The sequence below is a fragment of the Stegastes partitus genome, unplaced genomic scaffold (assembly GCF_000690725.1).
Source record: "Stegastes partitus isolate 25-593 unplaced genomic scaffold, Stegastes_partitus-1.0.2 Scaffold130, whole genome shotgun sequence".
Classification (NCBI taxonomy): Eukaryota; Metazoa; Chordata; class Actinopteri; family Pomacentridae; genus Stegastes; species Stegastes partitus.
The window spans coordinates 4,677-23,573 of NW_007577861.1; the positions used below are offsets into that span (position 1 = coordinate 4,677).

Genomic DNA, 18,897 nt, shown 5'->3' on the forward strand with positions numbered 1-18,897 from the left:
GTCACTCGAATTTGCACCTGCCTCACATCCACTTTACGCTGCTGTGGGATTATCAGGTGCAGCGAATAATGAGAGATTCTCAAAGTATCTGTTGTGGATTTGTGTGTGCATGATTTGGCATGTCATGACAGGCGGTAGCAGCTGCTGGAGTATGCCGTGCACTCCGATGGAAGGTGTGATGATGAAACCAGAGTGACCTGATTTATTGGTATACAAGCGTCTGCAGAGGAGTCACAGGAAGTATTTCCGTATGGATTTTCCTGGGACTTGACATTGGAGGCACTGAGGCCTCGCTCTCTAAAAAAAAACACCCCAGGTCCATCTTTTGCAAGTGGGCGGAGGGTCTAAAATAAAATCAGCTGTCACTGTCTGCTCGTTGGACAGAGGTGAACACGTTGAACTGGAGCTGGTCTCCAACGCTGACTGGGATTTGCTTTGGGCTTGGAAAGACCCTGCAGGCCGGGGGTGCAGTGGCCTTCTTGTGGGATTCTACCTGCTGAGTTCATATTTTTCTGAGACGCCGTCCTTCTTCCCTGGTAGGTAATGAGCAGTCTCGGGGAGGTTCAAGATGAGTGAAAGGCTGTAAAAATATGTGAATGATTTCTTGGCCTTTAAGCTGTTTTTTTTTTTTTTTATGGTAATGATTGTGACTACAAAGAAAATAGTGATGCGTTATAAAATCTCCATTTGACATATGCCGAGAAAAACATGGAGGGCAGGTGGTGAATGCTTGATTGTTCTTTAAAATTCAATAATACTGTCCTTATGCTGAGCACGCCTCCACTCAAAATGCAAGATACAGGGGCAAAATATAAATCAAACTGTGACTAAAATGCTAAATTAACTCTGAACTTTTAGCTGGAGGAGAGATTAGAGTTATTCTGTTAACTAATTCCAAATAGATGGAATTCTGAGCCGCTAAGTTGTTTGTACCAAGGCCAGTCCTTCCGGGGTGGTACGCTGCTCTACTTCTTGAACCCCAGGCAAGTCATGAAATAAGAAATACTGAAAGGTAATTGGAAATATGGCACAAATACAAGGTCATCAATGCAGATTATCTAGATGCTGTTGGACAGGACAGCCTTGACCTCCCAGCTTTCCTCTATATTTCACAGAGAAACACGAGCCATCGTGGTTAAGTCTAAAATAGGCTTGATTTATTTTTGCGAGTACATGGCGCCTAGATTACTTCACTTTCTTGTTATTTGAGCTGTCAGCCCAACATAACGTGTCATGAGATAGCCTAAGCCCGTTTTTTTTTTTTTTCTTTTTTGCCTACAAATTTTCAGCTTCTTCACAGCCCATGAATCTAAGCCTTTGAGACTTCAGCTGGAATATGCTGCAGTGCTGAATTTTTCACTTGCAAAGTTTTTGCGGCTAAAGTTGAGATCTGAAGTTTAATTCAGAAGTTGTGTAACACTTGTCCCTCACCTGGCTTAATGCTCTGGTTGCTTTACACAAACATGCCCGCCATTCCTCTCAGGCTAAAATAGTGCACTGATAAGCTACAAATCAGAAGCAGTCAGCAGGGAAATTAAAGAAATATGCCAGTGAAAAGCAGCCCATAATGGTGCGGTGCAAAAGCTGTTATTATAAAACTTCTTCTAGTCCGTGAATCAGCGTATCCATCTGAACTGCCTGTCACTTTTAGTTGTCTGCAGCTCAAATAACTGATTTGAAAATCTCTTTTGATCTAATTGCCATTTCATTGACTTGAGTTTTTATCTCTTAAAAATGACACACAGTGATTAAATCTCTCCTTTAATATCACAGAGTTGGCCTCAAGTAGTGTTGAGGCATCGCAAAGCTACTATTAGTCTTCTGGGTAACAGAGAGTTTTATTAAGATTTTAAAGATGTACTTTTCCAAATATTACAACAGCCTGGATGCAGATTTAATTCTCTCATTTGCATCAGCACATTTTACATACACAAGAACTGAGGTGTGAATAGTCTGAATTCACAAACATAGCTGAAAGTGCCGTGCCAGCAACTCAGGGAGACATGGAGTCTGTGGATATCAGCAGCTGGAAGAGTTAATAATCTCACTGAGTGTCTTTTCAGCACATTGCAATACTAACAAAGCTATTTTGGTTCTGAACTGTTTACTGATGAAACTTTAGACATTAATTATTCCTAAAATGAAAATAAATGACGGCTAATGCAACTCCAAAGCCGCCCGACACACTCCTGTTTTAACTGAAAGTCTCATCTTCATGTAACGAGCGCAGCAATTTAAAGGCATGATAATTTCTCTGTCTGTCAGAGAGATCTAAGGGATCATTTTAAGGAGGCACTCTTGAGACACACCGTTATTCCAAAGGGGATTAACTGAAACAAAAACAGAAACATTTTTGGCAAAACAATCCCTTCAGATGACTCTGAATTGTTCCACTCAGGAGGCATCGAGGAACAAAATCATTGCACACCATGATAATGACTCTCATTTCAGACAGTTGTTTTCCTCCCTTTTATGCACACCCAGTGAGTAACTGACTACCAGGAGACAGGTGTGCAATTGATTTAAATAATGTCCCAGAGCGGTATTTTAAAGGCATCATTTGCAGGAGCTCCACCTGCACTGTTGCAGCACCGTCGCATTTTGACGTCATCGAGAATTCGTGTGAGCTTTTGTGTGCCTTCAGTTTAAAATATTTATGATTAATACATAAATACAGATTAACCATCATATGAGTCATGCTATACACCAGAAGATCTGGCTTTAAAAAGAAAACGACAACACAGTCACAAAGGGCTCTGACATCCTTAGTGGTGCTTTAATTGTGTATTTACAGCATCAGTGCGCCACCTCCTATCAGCTGGATGATACATAACAAAACATGTAAGAGGAATTTTGTTTAACGGTTGGCTTCTTGTGCCTTAGCTGCTGGCAGCGCAGGTTTAACCAGGGCAGGACATCCTGAAAGATTTAAACCAGAGGAATCGGGATTCACTCTGTGGACTTAGAGGTCATCCCACTGGCCAACTGTGAGGCCATGTACCAGGCAGCTGTCTCCAAGCGAGCAGACAACAACATCCCCAGCGGGGTACTTTAGCTTTTTGTGCATGTACATGTACTGTCTCCACTACAGCATGTAACTGTTGTACCTGACAGAGCTGCCTGCACAGAGAAGAACATATGTGTGAAGAGAAGCGAGCTTTCTGTGGCCACCTACTGTATATTGCTTTGTGCGCTTCCCCGTTGTGTAGAGACACGCTGCTGCAGATAATCCAGTGTTGCTCACTCGCTGCAGTGCACTGAGGTGTTATTGTCACCATCATTGTTGGTGTTGTCATGCAGTATTAGTGGAAGCGGTGACAGTGCTGTATGTGTGAAAGGAGGTCAGCAGTGTTGTATACATTTATAAATAGAGGAGAAACTTGAGACTGCCCTCGCCGAGCTGACTACAGAGGAAGGGGGAAGAAAATGGAATGATTGTTGGCTTCACTTGGAAAAAGTTTGTGCAAATTTGAAACTACTACACAAGAAGAATATGTGTGTCTATGTGTGTGTCTATGTGTGTGTGCAGGCAGGGGAAAAAAAACAAACCGCATTAGCTGCACCACGTTTGACGGCAGGCTGTGCTGCATGCATGCCAGGCAGAATAGCCCTATTAAGCAGCCGTTTGATTTCAGGTCATGTAGAAGTGGAGGCAGCTAACGATATTTCCTGCTTCATTAGGTCATGGAGGAGTCGGAGGTCTGTTCCCTGCCTGGGGGACTTGCAAGTGTGAGGAAACAATTTGAGACCCAGGAAACTGCAACATCACACAATGTAACCCAGTTTCATTTCCATCACAGAAGTGTGCAGGTATATAGAACAGAGCACACACCTTCGCCAAGCTGCTACAAAGAGCATGAAAAGAGATGGCCGCATTTTTTTTCTGACCCCGAGCCAGATTCTGTTGCACGCTTTCACTTGGCGTTCCATCTGCATCTCTGCATGGGGAGCCGTGCAAGTAAAAAATATATAATTTAGGCTGAATGTTAACAGTGAGGCTCTTAGCACCTCTTGTTGCACCAGTACCAGAGTGTGTGGGTTTTAAGCTACAGACATTACTTGACATTTCTAACAGCATCCTTGAAAACTTCCAGGGCTTTTGCACTATACCATAGCTCTTTTTGGCGAATAGAAACTTAACAAAGAAAGTATTTCTTATTTTTGATTTGGCTGTGGAGCAGTGTGAGCGAACAGCTTGGTGCATTTTTTGTCGCCTTGCCTCCATCTGTGATTAGTCATTTCAAACTGCAGTGAGCAGTCTGGTCCAGCATCTTCTCTGCATGGTGTTCAATTGTGTACTATTAAGCTTTGGCTGGCGGAGTAAATTGGAGTGGAGTGAACTCACATCTGTGGCCATGACAGGGAATGGGCACAAAATACAGTCATTTGTGTACACGTGTGGCATTTATACTTTTTTTTTTGTCATTTTCACAACCACTGTCTTCATCTTTACAGGAAATGTCAAACTCAGAGGTGACAGTGTCGAGCAGCAGCAGGCAGGTCATCCCAGGCAGTCAGCAGCTAAGTTTCAACCAAGAAACAATGGTACGCAGCGTTTTCTGTCACCGTGCTCTCGCATGCAGTGCAATAAGGCTTGCTAATGAGCTAAACACGTTGATTGCCTTGTTGAGTAAAAACTGTAACTAATTGCAATCAGTCAGATTGGTGTAATTAAAGTTTGTTTAGAAGTCTTTGTAAGTTTGTGATGTGATTAAAAGGAACTGCACCGAATGGAAAAAATGTGTGACTCTTGAAGGATGTTAGAAAATCTCTGTGCAGCTTTTACACCAACTTGTTCCTGTTTCACACAGGTGTCATACAGCGACAACAACGTGGCATCCAGCTATGAAAACCACGAAAGTGACACAGGTTGGAAGTTTTTACTTGTTTTTTTGTTTAATATTGTTATCCTGGCCACTCTGTTGCGAGCTGTCATTGATGTGACGATTCATGATTTGTTGTTTTGACTGTGCTGACTTTTAGAAGAGGAGTTTCCCAGGTACACAACAAAAGAACTGAGAGATCATTTTGAAAGAACAATAGAAGAGGCTGCTCCACACAAACCAGTGAAGGTAATCATTTCCACTTCGCTTGAGTTAAGCATTAGGCATATGAAGGGATTTTTTTTATTTTTTTGACTGAATAAAGTGGAATTTAAAACACTGAATAACTTAAATGTACTCATAACTTAAGTTCAAGCGTGAGTTAATGCTGCAGTAAACACTTCTTGAGCAACTACATAGCAGCAAGTGTTTTTTTTTTTTACAGTGCAACCAAAGAAACTCGTGTTATTTTAATAAAGAAGCCTATCAAAGATAACTGTAACCGCAACCTGATTTTACGCTGCACTCGGCACACATCGTTTTCCATTACTTCTATCAATATTTAGAAGGAATCTGCTCTCACGGAAAATGAACGCGGTCTTGTTTTGTAGACATATATTTGGTGAATCGCTAACTTCTGTGACAAATTATCTGCAACTGCTTCAGAATATAAAAAAAAAGCCCACATTTTGCCACTTGAATGCTCTTAATGTAAAGCAGCAGTAGTATGAAAAGTTAATATAAATACAGTATGACATTTACAAACAGTAATGCTGTATTACATGCCGCATCATTTCCCCGGCGTGTGTGTGTGAAAGCAATCTGAATCCAGTGCGGGGATGATGCCGACGCTGAAGTTACTAGACAGAGAGAATACAGATCACAAAAATGCTATACCGATAAAAAGTATTGAGAATCATATTCTTGAGCTATTATGATAACTCATCATGGGGATTTACTTGTTTATTTCTGAGAATAGCATAAGATGAAAGCAATTCATTTATTCACACAGTTCCATTAGACTTGGACGTACCGGCGTTGCGCTATGTGAGATTATTCATGTTTTATGATGTTATTTTTATACTTTATCTGCAACAACAAGGTGAAATGTAACTTGATGGATATGATGGATTTGTAGTTACTTACCTGCAAATGTCACTTCTGTTCCTCACAAAGCCTGGACGTGACATCAATCGAGCTAAGTGGTCCTCAAATGTGAGTCAGAGCAATACAGTGACTAGCGAGGTGTGTGAAGCGTCCACCACTGAAGCAACACAAGACACAATGGCCGCAGTGATGGATTACGAGGACTTTCCGCCCCCACCGGCTGAGGATTCTGACTTTCTTCCACCCCCTCCTCCAGACTTACTACAAATGCCGTCAGACAGTGACTGTATGAATATTCCAGCGTGTGATTATTCCCATGAGCCTCCAGAACCGGCAAACCAACCCAAGTACCCACTCAACAGAGAGGCTTACTTCAAGCAAAGGAGCATGTATGAGCTGAAACGTCTTTACAAGCACATTCATCCTGAGGTTCGTAAGAATATTGAGAAAGAGTGCATCATTGATTACAATGAAACGGACAACAACCAGGTAGAGAGCCAGGAGTACATGTATGAGGAGGATGATGATATCAATGATGAGGAATATGGGGAATGGGAGGAGGTTCTCCCCGGCGAGGTGCAGGCAATGCGTTGGATGTTTGAGAATAAGCCACTGGATTCCATCAAAGACGAAGCTCCCGATGAGGACGAAGACAACAAGAGAATAACTCAACAAGAAATAATTCTGGGAAAAGACGTGAGGCGCACAGCGTGGATGTTTGAGACCAAGCCGATGGATGAACTGGGTTCACAAAACATCAACTCAACAGAATATAAAAACAAATTCAATAAATTTGACAAGGGGGACGTCCGTGCAGCAGCGTGGCTGTTTGAGACCCAAACTATGGACACGCTAAACAAAATGCACAAGGAGGAAGATTTAACCAAAGAGGTTGTATTTACAGAAGAGGATGGAAACGCTACCATTTACATGATTGACAATAAGTTCATGGAAAGCCTTGGACACACTGAGACCATTGACGAGAGCCACCTGCTGAGTCTACGGTCAGTATTAGAGGAAATTCATGAAGACGTGAAAACTGTAACAAGTACCTTTGACACTCAGTTCAAATGCATCATCATGGGACAATCGAGCCAGATGCTGGAGATTAAGTCTGTGCGCAAAATTGAAACCGAATTGGAGAGCTCCATTGCTTCACGTTGGCTTTTTGATACCCAACCTCTGGACATGGAAAGCAGAGAACCTACTTCTTTGAAACTTGTGTGCAGTCTTTCCATGGAGGACAGCAATAAGGGAGACTGGGGCAGGTGGTTGTTTGAGATAAAGACATTAAATTCTCTCACTGATTGGGAAAGCTCACAAATGGAGAAGAAAGAGATTGTTGGAGCTGATGTACGCAAACACTGCTTAGTTTTTGAAACGCAGCCAATGGATTCTCTGAAGGATGATTCCAATGCTAGACCTCAGACTATTGAAGATATTATTGGGGGCAACGTTAGATCTGCCAGGCACTTTTTTGAAAGCAGCCCTCAAGCAGCCAGGAAGAATTGCCCTGAGGTCGGAAAACTTAAAAAGGCAGCAGTAAATGAAGAAATGAAAGGCGACGTGAGACACCAAAAGTGGCGCTTTGAAAGTCAACCTCTGGAGCACATAAGAGAGGAGAAGAAAGAGGTCACTCGCACTGTGAATGTTGAGGACGACCTCACACAGGAAGATGGCACAAGCTGCAGAGCGGATGTTCGCAAGAACTGCTGGGTGTTTGAGACGCAGCCAATGGATACTTTAAAAGATGATTCAAATACTCAACCCTTGACAAAAGAGGAAGTTATTGCAGGTAACGTAAGATCAGCCAGACATTATTTTGAAACAGTTCCAACTGAAGAGCTGAAGGAAATGGCAGAGGTGGGCAAACTGAAGAAAACTATAGCACTTAATGAGGAGAAGGGGGATGTCAGACACCAGAAATGGCGATTTGAGAGTCAACCTCTGGAGCATATCAGAGAGGAAAAGAAAGAAGTTATTCGGACAATTGACCTAGAAGAAATCGATAAGGTGGACGTTTCAAACTACAAGCAAATCTTTGAGAGCACAGATTTAAACAGGAGGGAGGAATCTCAAAAGATTCTCATAGAGGGTGTAACTTCAGGCTCTGTCAAATCAAATAAAAGCTTGTTTGAGTCTACGCCACTGTATGCCATGCAAGACAGCTCGGGGCACTTCCACGAGGTGAAAACTGTGCGCCGTGAGGAGGTTGTGAAAGGTGATGTAACCACCTGCAAATGGATGTTTGAAACACGGCCAATCGATCAGTTTGACGAAAGCATTGACAAATACCAGATTATTAAGGGCATATCCAAACAAGAAATTGAATCTGGGGATGTTAAAACCGCAAAATGGTTGTTTGAAACCCAGCCTCTGGACGCTATTAAGTACTTCAGTAATATCGAAGATGAAGAAACTGTGGCAACAAGCAAGGACCTTGATGTCATGAAGGGTGATGTGAAAACCTGCAAGTGGCTATTTGAGACTAAACCCATGGACATCCTGTATGAAAGAACGGAGGTGAAAGGTGAAAATGAATCTGAAGAAATACGTAAGGGAGATGTAAAAACCTGCACATGGCTCTTTGAGACGCAAGCACTTGATACTATTCACGATGAGACAGAGACGGTTCTGAAAACATGCACTGCAAAGCAGGACGACATTAGAGGAAAAGATGTAAGAATGGCTTGTTTTCTCTTTGAGACAGAGAAACTGGAGAACCTCACTGGGGAGGAGACGGGCTCCTTTAAGCGTGTCACAGAGATAGACATTGCGTCTGGAGATGTGTCACGGATGAAGTATATTTTTGAAAACCAGACAACCGATATCATGACTTCTACGTCTGAGGAAGTGATGCAAAAGCTCAAGAGGGTTCAGACTGAGGACATACAACGAGGAAATGTTGTGAACTGCAAATGGCTCTTTGAAAACCAATCTATAGATACCATACATGAGAGCCAGGAGGAATCTATGAGCGGCCGCACAGTGAACGATGTACAAGGAGGAGATGTAGACAAAGGCCGTTTCATCTTTGAGACCCTCTCCTTAGATAAAATCCACGAGGCTTCCTCTGAGACGGACACGGAGCTGATGAACATGCAAAAAATTGTCCGCGATGAGGTTGAGAAAGGCGATGTGAGAAATTACACCATGATGTTTGAAACTCAGCCCCTTTACGCCATTCAGGACAAAGAGGGTCATTACCACGAGGTCACTACTGTCACAAGCGAGGAGGTAACACAGGGAAATGTTGTTGGTACCCGGTGGCTGTTTGAAACCAAACCTCTCGACGCTATCAAGGACACCGATGAGGTTTATATAATTAAATCTGTCACCCAGCAGGATGTGCAAAAAGGAGACGTTATGTCTGCCAAGTGGAAATTTGAGACGCAACCTCTCGATAGGATTGCTGAAGAAAAGAAGACTTTAATGAAAACTGTGGATGACATTCAAGGAGGCAACGTTCGAATGAATAAGCATCGGTTCGAGTCTGACACCTCGTCACAAGGATCTGTTAGAACTGTTAATGTGAGCGAAATACAAAAAGGGGACGTCAGGACCGCGAAGTGGAGATTCGAAACCCAGTCCATTGACCAAATTAGAAGCATGAGCTCCGAAAATCTGATTGAAACCGTTAAAAAGGAGGAGCTCGCAAAGGGAGATGTTAAACAGTCAGTGTGGCTTTTTGAGAAAAATCCTCTTGACCACATTAAAGAGGCTGATGAGGATGAGGACACAACCATCACTCAGGAAGAGATCCCCAAAGCGGATGTAAAAACAACAACATGGCTCTTTGAAACGACACCATTCGACGACTTTAATGAGACAAAAACGGAGAGGACCGAAATCATGGGCAAGAGCATCAAGGGAACTCTTGAGGAACTCTACTGTCAGAAAATGGTGAAGTCAAAGGGAATACTCATTGAAGCTGATGAAATTGGCGACGTTAGGATGGCAAAATACCAGCTAATGAACAAGGAGGCTCCGGAGATTCAGCGCGAGGAAGTCATCAGGGGAGATCTGCAGACGATTATGATGAACCTCCTGAATAGCCAGGAAAGAAAGGAGCAGCAGATAGTCATAGATTCAGAAGAGAAGGGTAATATTAGTTCAACAGTGCAGCAACTATTCAGCCAAGAGAGAGCCAGCGGCATTGAAAGGGAGGAAATATTACGCGGCGATATTCAAGAAGCCATAAACAAACTTTTCAATGAGGACGGATCAGCAAAACATGGAATACTGATCCAGGAGGATGAAAAAGGGGATGTCCAGATGACAATATACTCCCTTCTGAATCAACAAGAGAATGTTAATGTTGAAAAAGAGGACATTGTAAAAGGGGATATAAGGAGTGCTCTTCAAAGACTGTCCAGCATGGACAAGTCAGATCAGGCAGTCAAGATAAAGGTCGATGAAAGCGAAAAAGGAAATGTCAACTTCTACTCCACATGCATTGAATCCGGGTCTCTCGACTATCTTAAGCAGCTCCATTTAGAACCTGATGAGACTCTACCTGACAGAGTGCAAAAAGAGAAGATCGTTGGAGGTGACATCAAAGGCACAAAACTCATCCTTGGCCGTAACCAAACCCAAATCGAGCGTACAGTGGAGGATGTTATTCCCGGCGATGTGCACAACACGGTGAAAGTTTTCATGTCAGAGCCAGCCTCCTCTTTGGAAAGACTACAAAGGGAAGAGATTGTTAAAGGTGATTTAAGAGCTGCTTTAAATTCCCTGTCTGAATCAGTGAATCAGACAGTCGTTGTGGAGAAGGAGGAGGTGGTGAAAGGCAACATACCGAAAGCTCTGCGGTGTTTGGAGAGGGCTCAGAGGCGCTCCAAGGAGGTGGAGAAGCCAGATATCATACCAGGAAATATCAGAGGGGCTCTAAGATCTCTGGAGAAATCAGCAACGTCAAGAGTCGAAGCTGCTGTTGATGATTTAGTTCCTGGAGATGTGAAGGCCACACTTAAGTCTCTGGAGCTGGCAAAGAAAGCAGTGAAGGAAGTTGAAAAGGAAGAAATTGTGAGGGGTGATATTCACACGGCAATGCAGAGTCTACAGGATGCCTCCAGTGAGAGGAGAAAGTATCAGCAGGAAATAGATGTTCAGGGAGACGTCAGAGGGACGATTCAGCTGTTTATGGAGCCTCCGCCTTCACCGAGGCTGCAAAGGAGCCCAAGCCTCGAGGGTGACGTGAAGGGTGATGTCAAGATGTCAATTAAGTCATTATACGAGATGCAGGAGCAAAACCAGCTGGAGAAGGAAGAAGTGATAAAGGGTGACGTTAAAGGCACAATTAAATCTCTGTTGGAAACAGCACAGCGTGAACCTCCTAAAGTCAAGCTTGGAGCATACAGAAGAGTTCGAGTCAAGCAGAGCCCTCCAGTCAAAAATCTAAACGCTGACGCACAGAGGAACATACAAAAAATAAAAACCGCAAATCAAACTGAAACATCGACTGAAAATCACTCCATCTCTAATGAAGCTGAAATTGTTAGAACAAAGTCATGTAGCGTGGAGCAGTCCGCTCAGCAATCAACAACCATGGTGGAGCACAAAACTATTACCCAAAACCACGGCATCAAAACAGTAAAGACAGAGTTTCGGAATCTTAAATCTAAGCCAAAGGGGATGATAAAAGTTGGTAAAACCAGAGTGAAAACTGATGTTTACATCTTAAAACCACAAACACCAGAACCTGATCTGCCTCTCCCACCTCCACCAGCGATAGACGCTGACCTGCCTCCTCCTCCTCCATCTCCTCCTGCCTCTGTTGATGCTGACATTGATCACCTTCCTCCTCCTCCACCACCACTCACCAGTGAGCAGGATTTCCTCCCACCTCCTCCATCGCAGCAAGAACTGGAGAGCATGCCAGCACCGGCTTCTCATCCTTCACCAGGAAAAGCGAAAAAGATGACAGTCAAAAAAGTGAAAGCTCCAGTGTTACACCCAGTCCCGAAGCTGGAGCCTAAAGTAGAATTCACTAAAACGCAACAGGTGGAAGTGAGCCAAAGCCAATTAATAACCTCAACACATACATCAAAAACGCAAATCCCTCCACCGCCAGTGTCACCGCAGCCATTAAAGAAAGTTTACATCGCTCCTGTGAAATTCACTCCCCCACCTTCTCCTCCTCCTTTCATGAAAGCGAAAATGAGCAAGTTTAACACACCATTAATGAAAGCCGAAGAAAAGTACCGGAAGCTGAAGGAGGACTACACTCCCCCAACCACTCCAACTCCCACTTTCATACATGACTCAGTTAGCGCTGCTCTTGAAATGCTTTCCACCAAAGACGCAGAAATCACACAGGAGAGAGATGAAACGACGGCAGCGAGTGTTCATTCAGACGCTCTATCTAAGCAGGTTGTTGTCTCAAATACCACCCTAAGCAACGCCAGCGCTCATCAGGAGAAAATCCTCACAGATTCCACAATTGTATCATCTGCTAACCAGAAAATTGTCTCTAATGAGACTTCTAAGGTTATCTCCGTTCAAAAGGCCTCATCCGTCTCAGCTGTTAGACAGCAGATGCATTCAACTACACAGAAATCAGTTTCTGTTTCCTCCAAACAGTCTGTTCAGTCTGTCGTGACTGACAAAGTCCAAACATCAATCACTGATGTTACAGAAACAGAGAATATAACCGCTCATACAAAGAAAAATCATAAAACAAAAGGCTTTAACAAATCTGAAGATAAAAAAGAAGACAAAATCCCCGCGCAAGAAGTGAAACCTGACACAGAAATAATGCAGTTATCCAATAACCTTTGTGATCCATCTTCCAAAAAAGAAAACGCTGCCTCAGAGAAACATCTAAATGAGAACAAATCATTACATAGTGAGAAGAGAACTAATCGTTCTCCTTCCAAGAGCCAAGAAAATGTCTCCGATCAGTCAATGCAAACAGACAAGGCAGCTGCCAGTACAAATGGAAAAACAACCAAATCAAACCAAAAGGTGAAAAAGAACAATAAACAAGAGAAGCAAATGGAGATAAAGACATCCAGTGAGAGTGAAAAACCCAGTGGTTCGCAAGATTTGAAAGTGGAAGTGAAGGAGGCTGCTGTGGTGAAAGTGATCAATGAAGCCAAAGAAGTAAAGACAGAGTTAAAGCCAGGGATTAAGAAAGTTGCTCCCTCTCCTCCTGCTGCCGCCGTTTCACATGCTGTTACTGGGAGCATCGCTGACAGCCAACCAGAAACTCCAACTCCAACAAAGAAGAAAAAGAAGTCCAAAAAGTCTAAAGGTCTAAATGGTGCACAGTCAGGTCAAGGTAAAGATATTATCGCAGAATCAAAGATAGAATCCATCGAAACCAAGATAGCAACGTCTGAACAAAGCCACCAAACCCATGAAACAATCGCCGTTGCCCAAATTCATACAAGTATGAAAGAAGAGCACATTCAAGTCAAGAGAGAAGTGATTACCACAGAAAGCAAAGACGATGTGAACTCCCAGCAACAAAAAGCAGTTCAAAAGCATGTGAAGGATTCTCAAAAGAAAGGAGTGACAGCTACTCAGCAGAGTGCAAAGATGCCACCAGAAGAAAGCAGGGATGTCCCAATTACAGTGACAGGCGAGTCAAAACAAAATGAACTGGCAAAGTCCACAACTGGGAGAGAGGAGTCTCAAAGGCAAGAGGTCCAAGTGTTAATCTCTCACATCACAGAGATGCAAAGGGTTTCAGATTCTAAATCTCTGAGAAGTCTGCTCAGTAAAGTTCCAGAGTGGCTCATGACTACTGAGAGAAAACGTGAACTGGAAATATCTCTGGCAGAAAGCGATGCTGAGAAATATGAAGAAATTCTTTTAGATTTAAGGAAACTGGCAGAGGCTAAACTAATGCATCCAGAAGACGGAACAATGGAGAAGCATGAATGTGAGCCAGTTTCTGAGAAGGCAGTGTCTGGTGCTGCAAGGATATCCAAGATCAGTATCGGTTCCGCCAAAATTGAGAACCAAACAAAGAAAAAGAGCGTAAATGAAAAACGGAAAGAAGAAGCGGGTCACTGCAAGTTGGTCGACCTCCGAGCCCCTTCACCGCTGCTCAGAATGCGGTCCCCCTCCCCAACGTTCATCACCATCGAGTCCACGCGAAGAACCGACTCACCCCAGAGAGTTACTCCGTCACCCACGCTGCTGCACAGACCGCCCACGCCTCCCACGCCGCCGCCACGCAGGTGCGACACCCCGACGTCACGCAGGTGCGACACCCCGACGTCACGCCTCACCAGAATCACACCTTCCCCAACTTTTGACAGAGCAGAAAACTTGGCTCGACTTAAAGACACAACAGCCAAGCTCTCACGTGGCGTCACCCCGCCGCCACCACTTCCCAATCAGATCCCAGAGAAGAAATCAGAGATTGTGGAATCACCTCCATCATTCCATCGGCAAATCAAAATTGAGTCACAGGTCGGGGAGGTCTCGTTGATTGCAACAGAAAAGCTCCAAAAGAGCTCATCTGAGGAGGCTCAGCAGTCTGAGGGTTTGAATGCAAATGAAATACTCAGTAAGTTTGAAACCCAGATGCTATCGGGTCAAAATGACCCAGATCCTGGAGAAGAATCGGATGTTTCAGAACGATCGGTGGCATCTTTCAAAGAAAAAAGAGAATTTTTCGAAGAGGCTCAAAAAGCTGAAATTAACAAGATCTACGTGCGAAAAGAGCCCATCGCTATCCCCGAACGACTGGGCCCAGACATGGAGGAATGTGAGGCAGAAAATAAGAACAAAGAGAAGGATGAGGTTCCCAGGGCGGACATGTCTAGTCTTGTAAACAAATTTGAATCACCAGAAGAGAAACTATATATCAGAAAAGAGCTTATCCCACTCACGGAGCGCCTTCACAATGACACTGAAAGCACAGATTGTGACAAAGAGAAAGCAAACATCCTGGAAGAGGAAATGCCAACTTTTGACATCCAGGCTATTAAAAATGTTTTTGAACTGGGTGAGCAAAGTTCCTTATTCAGAGAAGAGAAAAAGGATCAGGAGGAGCTTGTGTCATGCCTGAGTGAAACAACAGCAGACACTTCAAAGCGGGAAAGTCCTCAAGAGACAAAGGGAGGCTCAAGGCAGAGCACTCCCCTCCCTCCGCAGAAAGACGAGTTGGAAACTGTGCCAGCCAAACCATCAGCTTTCTCTGAAGCCAAATCAATCACGGAGCATTTCTCAGATGTTGATGAATTTGGTAACAAGGTCACCGGAACAAGGACAGCTATCACTGAGCACTCTGAGAGTGTGTCAACCCATCAGACTCCTTTTTCCTATGCTGATGCAGTTAAAAGAAAAGCTGCAGCAGCAGTGAGGCGAACGCAGACGTACGATGAAGACGCTACGGAAAACTTGCTGAGGAACTTCCATAAAACGTGGACAGAGAGCGAGACGGTTTTCAAAAGTCTCGGCTACACTGTTTCTGAGGAGACAACATCACAAGTTGTGTCACATCAGACCAAGATTGTCTCATCTGGTAAAAACTGCTCGGCATGAAGCAGCGGAAACTAACTGCATGGACTGTGGATGGAATGGTTCCCTTTAAAAGTGTGTTCATGCAAAAAATATCATTTTTATTTGCTGCATTGTTTGGATCAGGATGGCTTTGTTAGTAAAACTGAAGGTGTTGGTAATAACCTGAGAGACTAGCGGCTCTGAGAGGCTGTACTTCAGCTAAATGTAATCATTAGCATGCTCACAATAGTAATCCTAACATTTAGCAGGTGATTCTTATAAAGATAGGCGGGTAGCATGCGAACATTTGAGGCTGATGGGAATATACAAATATAATTTTTCTTAAGGACAACTGAAGGGCTCATCATGAAAACATTTATTGAGTGTCTGTGAAAAATTCAAATTCAGTGGAATAAATGACTATTTCAGTCTGACCCAAAGTGGCTGATCGACCAACAGACGGTCATTTTCAGAGCCAGTGTAGGTAAACAATGTCAAATTAGGTTTTAAGCTATTGCTATTCTTTAATTACACTTTTCCACTTTTAGATTTAAGATGAGAGGTTAATTCTTAACCTAATTTATCTCAAGTTCCAGTTACTTGCTTTGTTCCACAGCTTCCAGCCACTTCTCACTGCCAACTGATGGGGGTTTGTTCAGTTGTTATGACGATATTCAAGGATAGCCTTTAATGCAGGACGCAAACGGATGACGTGTACGTCCAGAAACAACAACAACAAACCTTGAGCAGTAACAAACTTCAGTTCATTCAAACATCTGCCATCACACGACCTTCAAGTCTCTGTTAAAGCTGAGAGATTTGCTTTAAAGCTCTGAAAACACCAAGAATTGTAAACATAACTGATGTGGTGGATTGTAAAAGGCAGGACTGTACTTATAGCCTATTATGTACCTTTTCAGTTTGGACAATTATGGCACACAAAGTGTAGCCCGGGGGCTTTTACTACACTGGATGATGGTTTATCTGTAGTTTTCACCGTTTCACCGAGTGTGTATGAGTGAAAAAACAAGAGTACTGAGAAAATTAACCATCCCTGACCACTGTAAATGTATTTTTTGGTTGTTTTTAAACAAATGAGCATGTCGCTAGCCTTTTTTCGATGCAAACATAATCTATTGTACCGCTTTGTGTTTACAAGATTAACCGTCATGAGAAGTGAAAGAAAAGCCGCAGCATAAACGTTATTCACGTGGGATAAATGGAAGGGAAATGTGTAATGATTTGCATTTTATCTCTTTGAAACAGGTTCGAGTTCCGAAGTCGGAGCTCTGCACAGTATGTCGGAGGAGAGCTTATCCGATGGATGCTCTGATAGTGGACAAAAAAAAGTACCATAAATCCTGTTTCTGCTGTGAGCACTGCAGAAACAAATTAAGGTAAACGTGACTTTCATTCGAATACAAATACATCACAAGGGGCTCTGTGAATACTGTAATATTAATTAGTGAATGCCTTAGTGTCTTCATGAATACATAATGACGTCAACAGCACAGATAGTGAAAATATATGTGGAAATACGCATTAAATAATTTTCCTTATTTAGAGGTTTGTATAAAATGTGCGTGCGTTGTTTGTGTTTGTTTGTCCCTAAAAAATAAAAAAGTGAAATATGAGTCATGACAGTACAATGGTTTAACAACTCCAATGTGATCCACGTCTTAACGGAAGAATTCTCTTTTCCTGTCTAGCCTCGGAAATTATGTCTCTCTCCATGGACATTTCTACTGCTTACACCATTACAAACAACTCCTCAAGTCCAAAGGGAACTACGATAATGGACTCGGGCAGAAACCTCCCGCGGGAAGTGGTGGACCTATCCCCTCAGATGAGAAACTTGAATGGAGATATTCCATGAGCAGCATAAGTTCGGTAGACAAAACATTTGATGAAAGCAAACCACACAGCAACAAAATCTCTGTAGTTTGGCCCCCGCAGGCCGATCCCCCCAAGAAGGCCTTTAAAATAGAGGAAGATATTCAGCTAACTAAACCACAGTGGCCCCCTCCAGACAACTCCCCTAAATCTCCGGTACACCAACACAGAAAGGCCATTCCCAGAAGTGTCCTTTGAAATAAAGTCACCCAAGCACAGAGTTTAGTCAAATACATCCAAAGAAGGAGTACAAAAGACTGAATGGTACAATAAGAAGCTGGCAAAGAACTGTCCTGTAGGTACAGCTAAGGAGGATTGAAGGTCATGCAGTTAAGTGATTTTAAAAAAAGGGAACATGATAAGTAAGAATATGGAAGGTAAATGTGTATATACTTGTAAATGTTGTGGAAAAGCAGGTTGTGACAGTGAGTGCTAGAAAGATAGATGCAGAGCAGGTGTAGAAAGTGGATGTAGACGTGAAGCAGCGTGCCTGGAAGCGACGGGTTTATCCCTTCTGTAAACTTTCATTCATCGCAGTTTATTTTTTTTTATCTTTTCTGATGATCGGCACTGATGTACCATTCAGTATTGGACACAAATCTAATCTAACAGCTTCTGTAACAAGTGTCATTTGTCTTGTAAACTTAATGTTGGCAAATTTAAGGGGTATTGGTTCGACAATTACAGCTACAAACGGCACATTTATCGTTAAAATACCCCAACATCTGCAAATAAACTGCATTTTACGGTTTACTTAAGTCATAGGTTTGCTTATTTTAAATCAGCTGGTTGTCTAAACCATACAATTCCCACTGCTCATGAACATCACACAGTAAAAGCATCCCTGAATGGTATTATCATTTTCCTTTTTGTTTAATTCTAAAATCAATTGGTTCATTAAAGTTTCTCCATTTTTTACGACTGCATGCCAGTTCAGTGAAACGGTCTCAGTCCGAGGACTCCGCTTTTGTATTATTTCGACGGGGCTTTTACCTTGCATCATATCAACACGGCTGCATTTGCCTTTTTTCTTAGCACCTGGTGTGCAGAACACTAAAAGCATCTTGGAATTATTTTATTTATAATATTGAAAGTATATAATATAAACAAGTGAATTGGTGATAAACATGTTTGTTTTGGACATTTGTATCCTATTTTGAACAACAACTATTTTGCAATGAAGAATTTTATTTTTTAGATTAGATGGTTATACCTTGCTTTGTACAAGAAGATTCCTGATGATGTCATGCTGTCAGGCTGGTTCACTTATTACATTGCTGGTCAAAGGGCAATAAAATGTTGAATTTCACTGTTGCACTCGTCTCTTTACAAGTCTGCTTTGCTTCAAACCTTGCATCAATGCACTGTATGTTCGTCCAAACTTAAAAAGAAAGTCCTGCCGCAGGGTCAGTGAGGTGTGGATCAGTCTGAGACACTGACAGTGGACAGGAGGCCGGCAGATCCCCGTCACACAGTCACTGTAATCTCCTTTACAAGCTATCCTCGCCCAGCAGGGGATTTTTGGAGCTCATATCGCAGGTGCTGCCCACAGTAGTCCAGGATGTTTTTTTGCTTTTTTTCTTGTAGAGAAAAGGGGAAAATGGAGCATTTC

General features: G+C 42.8%; 1 protein-coding gene across 1 annotated transcript; it reads left to right on the forward strand.

Moving 5' to 3' along the window:
- Window positions 1–361: 361 nt before the first annotated feature.
- On the forward strand, window positions 362–18,594 carry xirp2b (xin actin binding repeat containing 2b). The gene is made up of 9 exons (XM_008278668.1): window positions 362–536; window positions 2,884–3,046; window positions 3,682–3,810; window positions 4,456–4,545; window positions 4,812–4,869; window positions 4,984–5,072; window positions 6,000–15,414; window positions 16,659–16,789; window positions 17,102–18,594. Exons 2-8 carry the CDS (start codon window positions 2,996–2,998, stop codon window positions 16,748–16,750), a joined length of 9,924 nt encoding a protein of 3,307 aa, XP_008276890.1. The 5' UTR covers window positions 362–536; window positions 2,884–2,995; the 3' UTR covers window positions 16,751–16,789; window positions 17,102–18,594.
- The last annotated feature ends 303 nt before the right edge of the window (window positions 18,595–18,897 follow it).

Bases quoted from the DNA above. Each gene is read 5' to 3' on its own strand.
- xirp2b (XM_008278668.1), top strand. From the start codon at position 2,996: ATGTACCAGGCAGCTGTCTCCAAGCGAGCAGACAACAACATCCCCAGC. The intron at 5,073-5,999 runs GTAATCATTTCC...TTCCTCACAAAG, and splicing joins CTCCACACAAACCAGTGAAG to CCTGGACGTGACATCAATCG. The intron at 15,415-16,658 runs GTAAAAACTGCT...TCTTTGAAACAG, and splicing joins GACCAAGATTGTCTCATCTG to GTTCGAGTTCCGAAGTCGGA.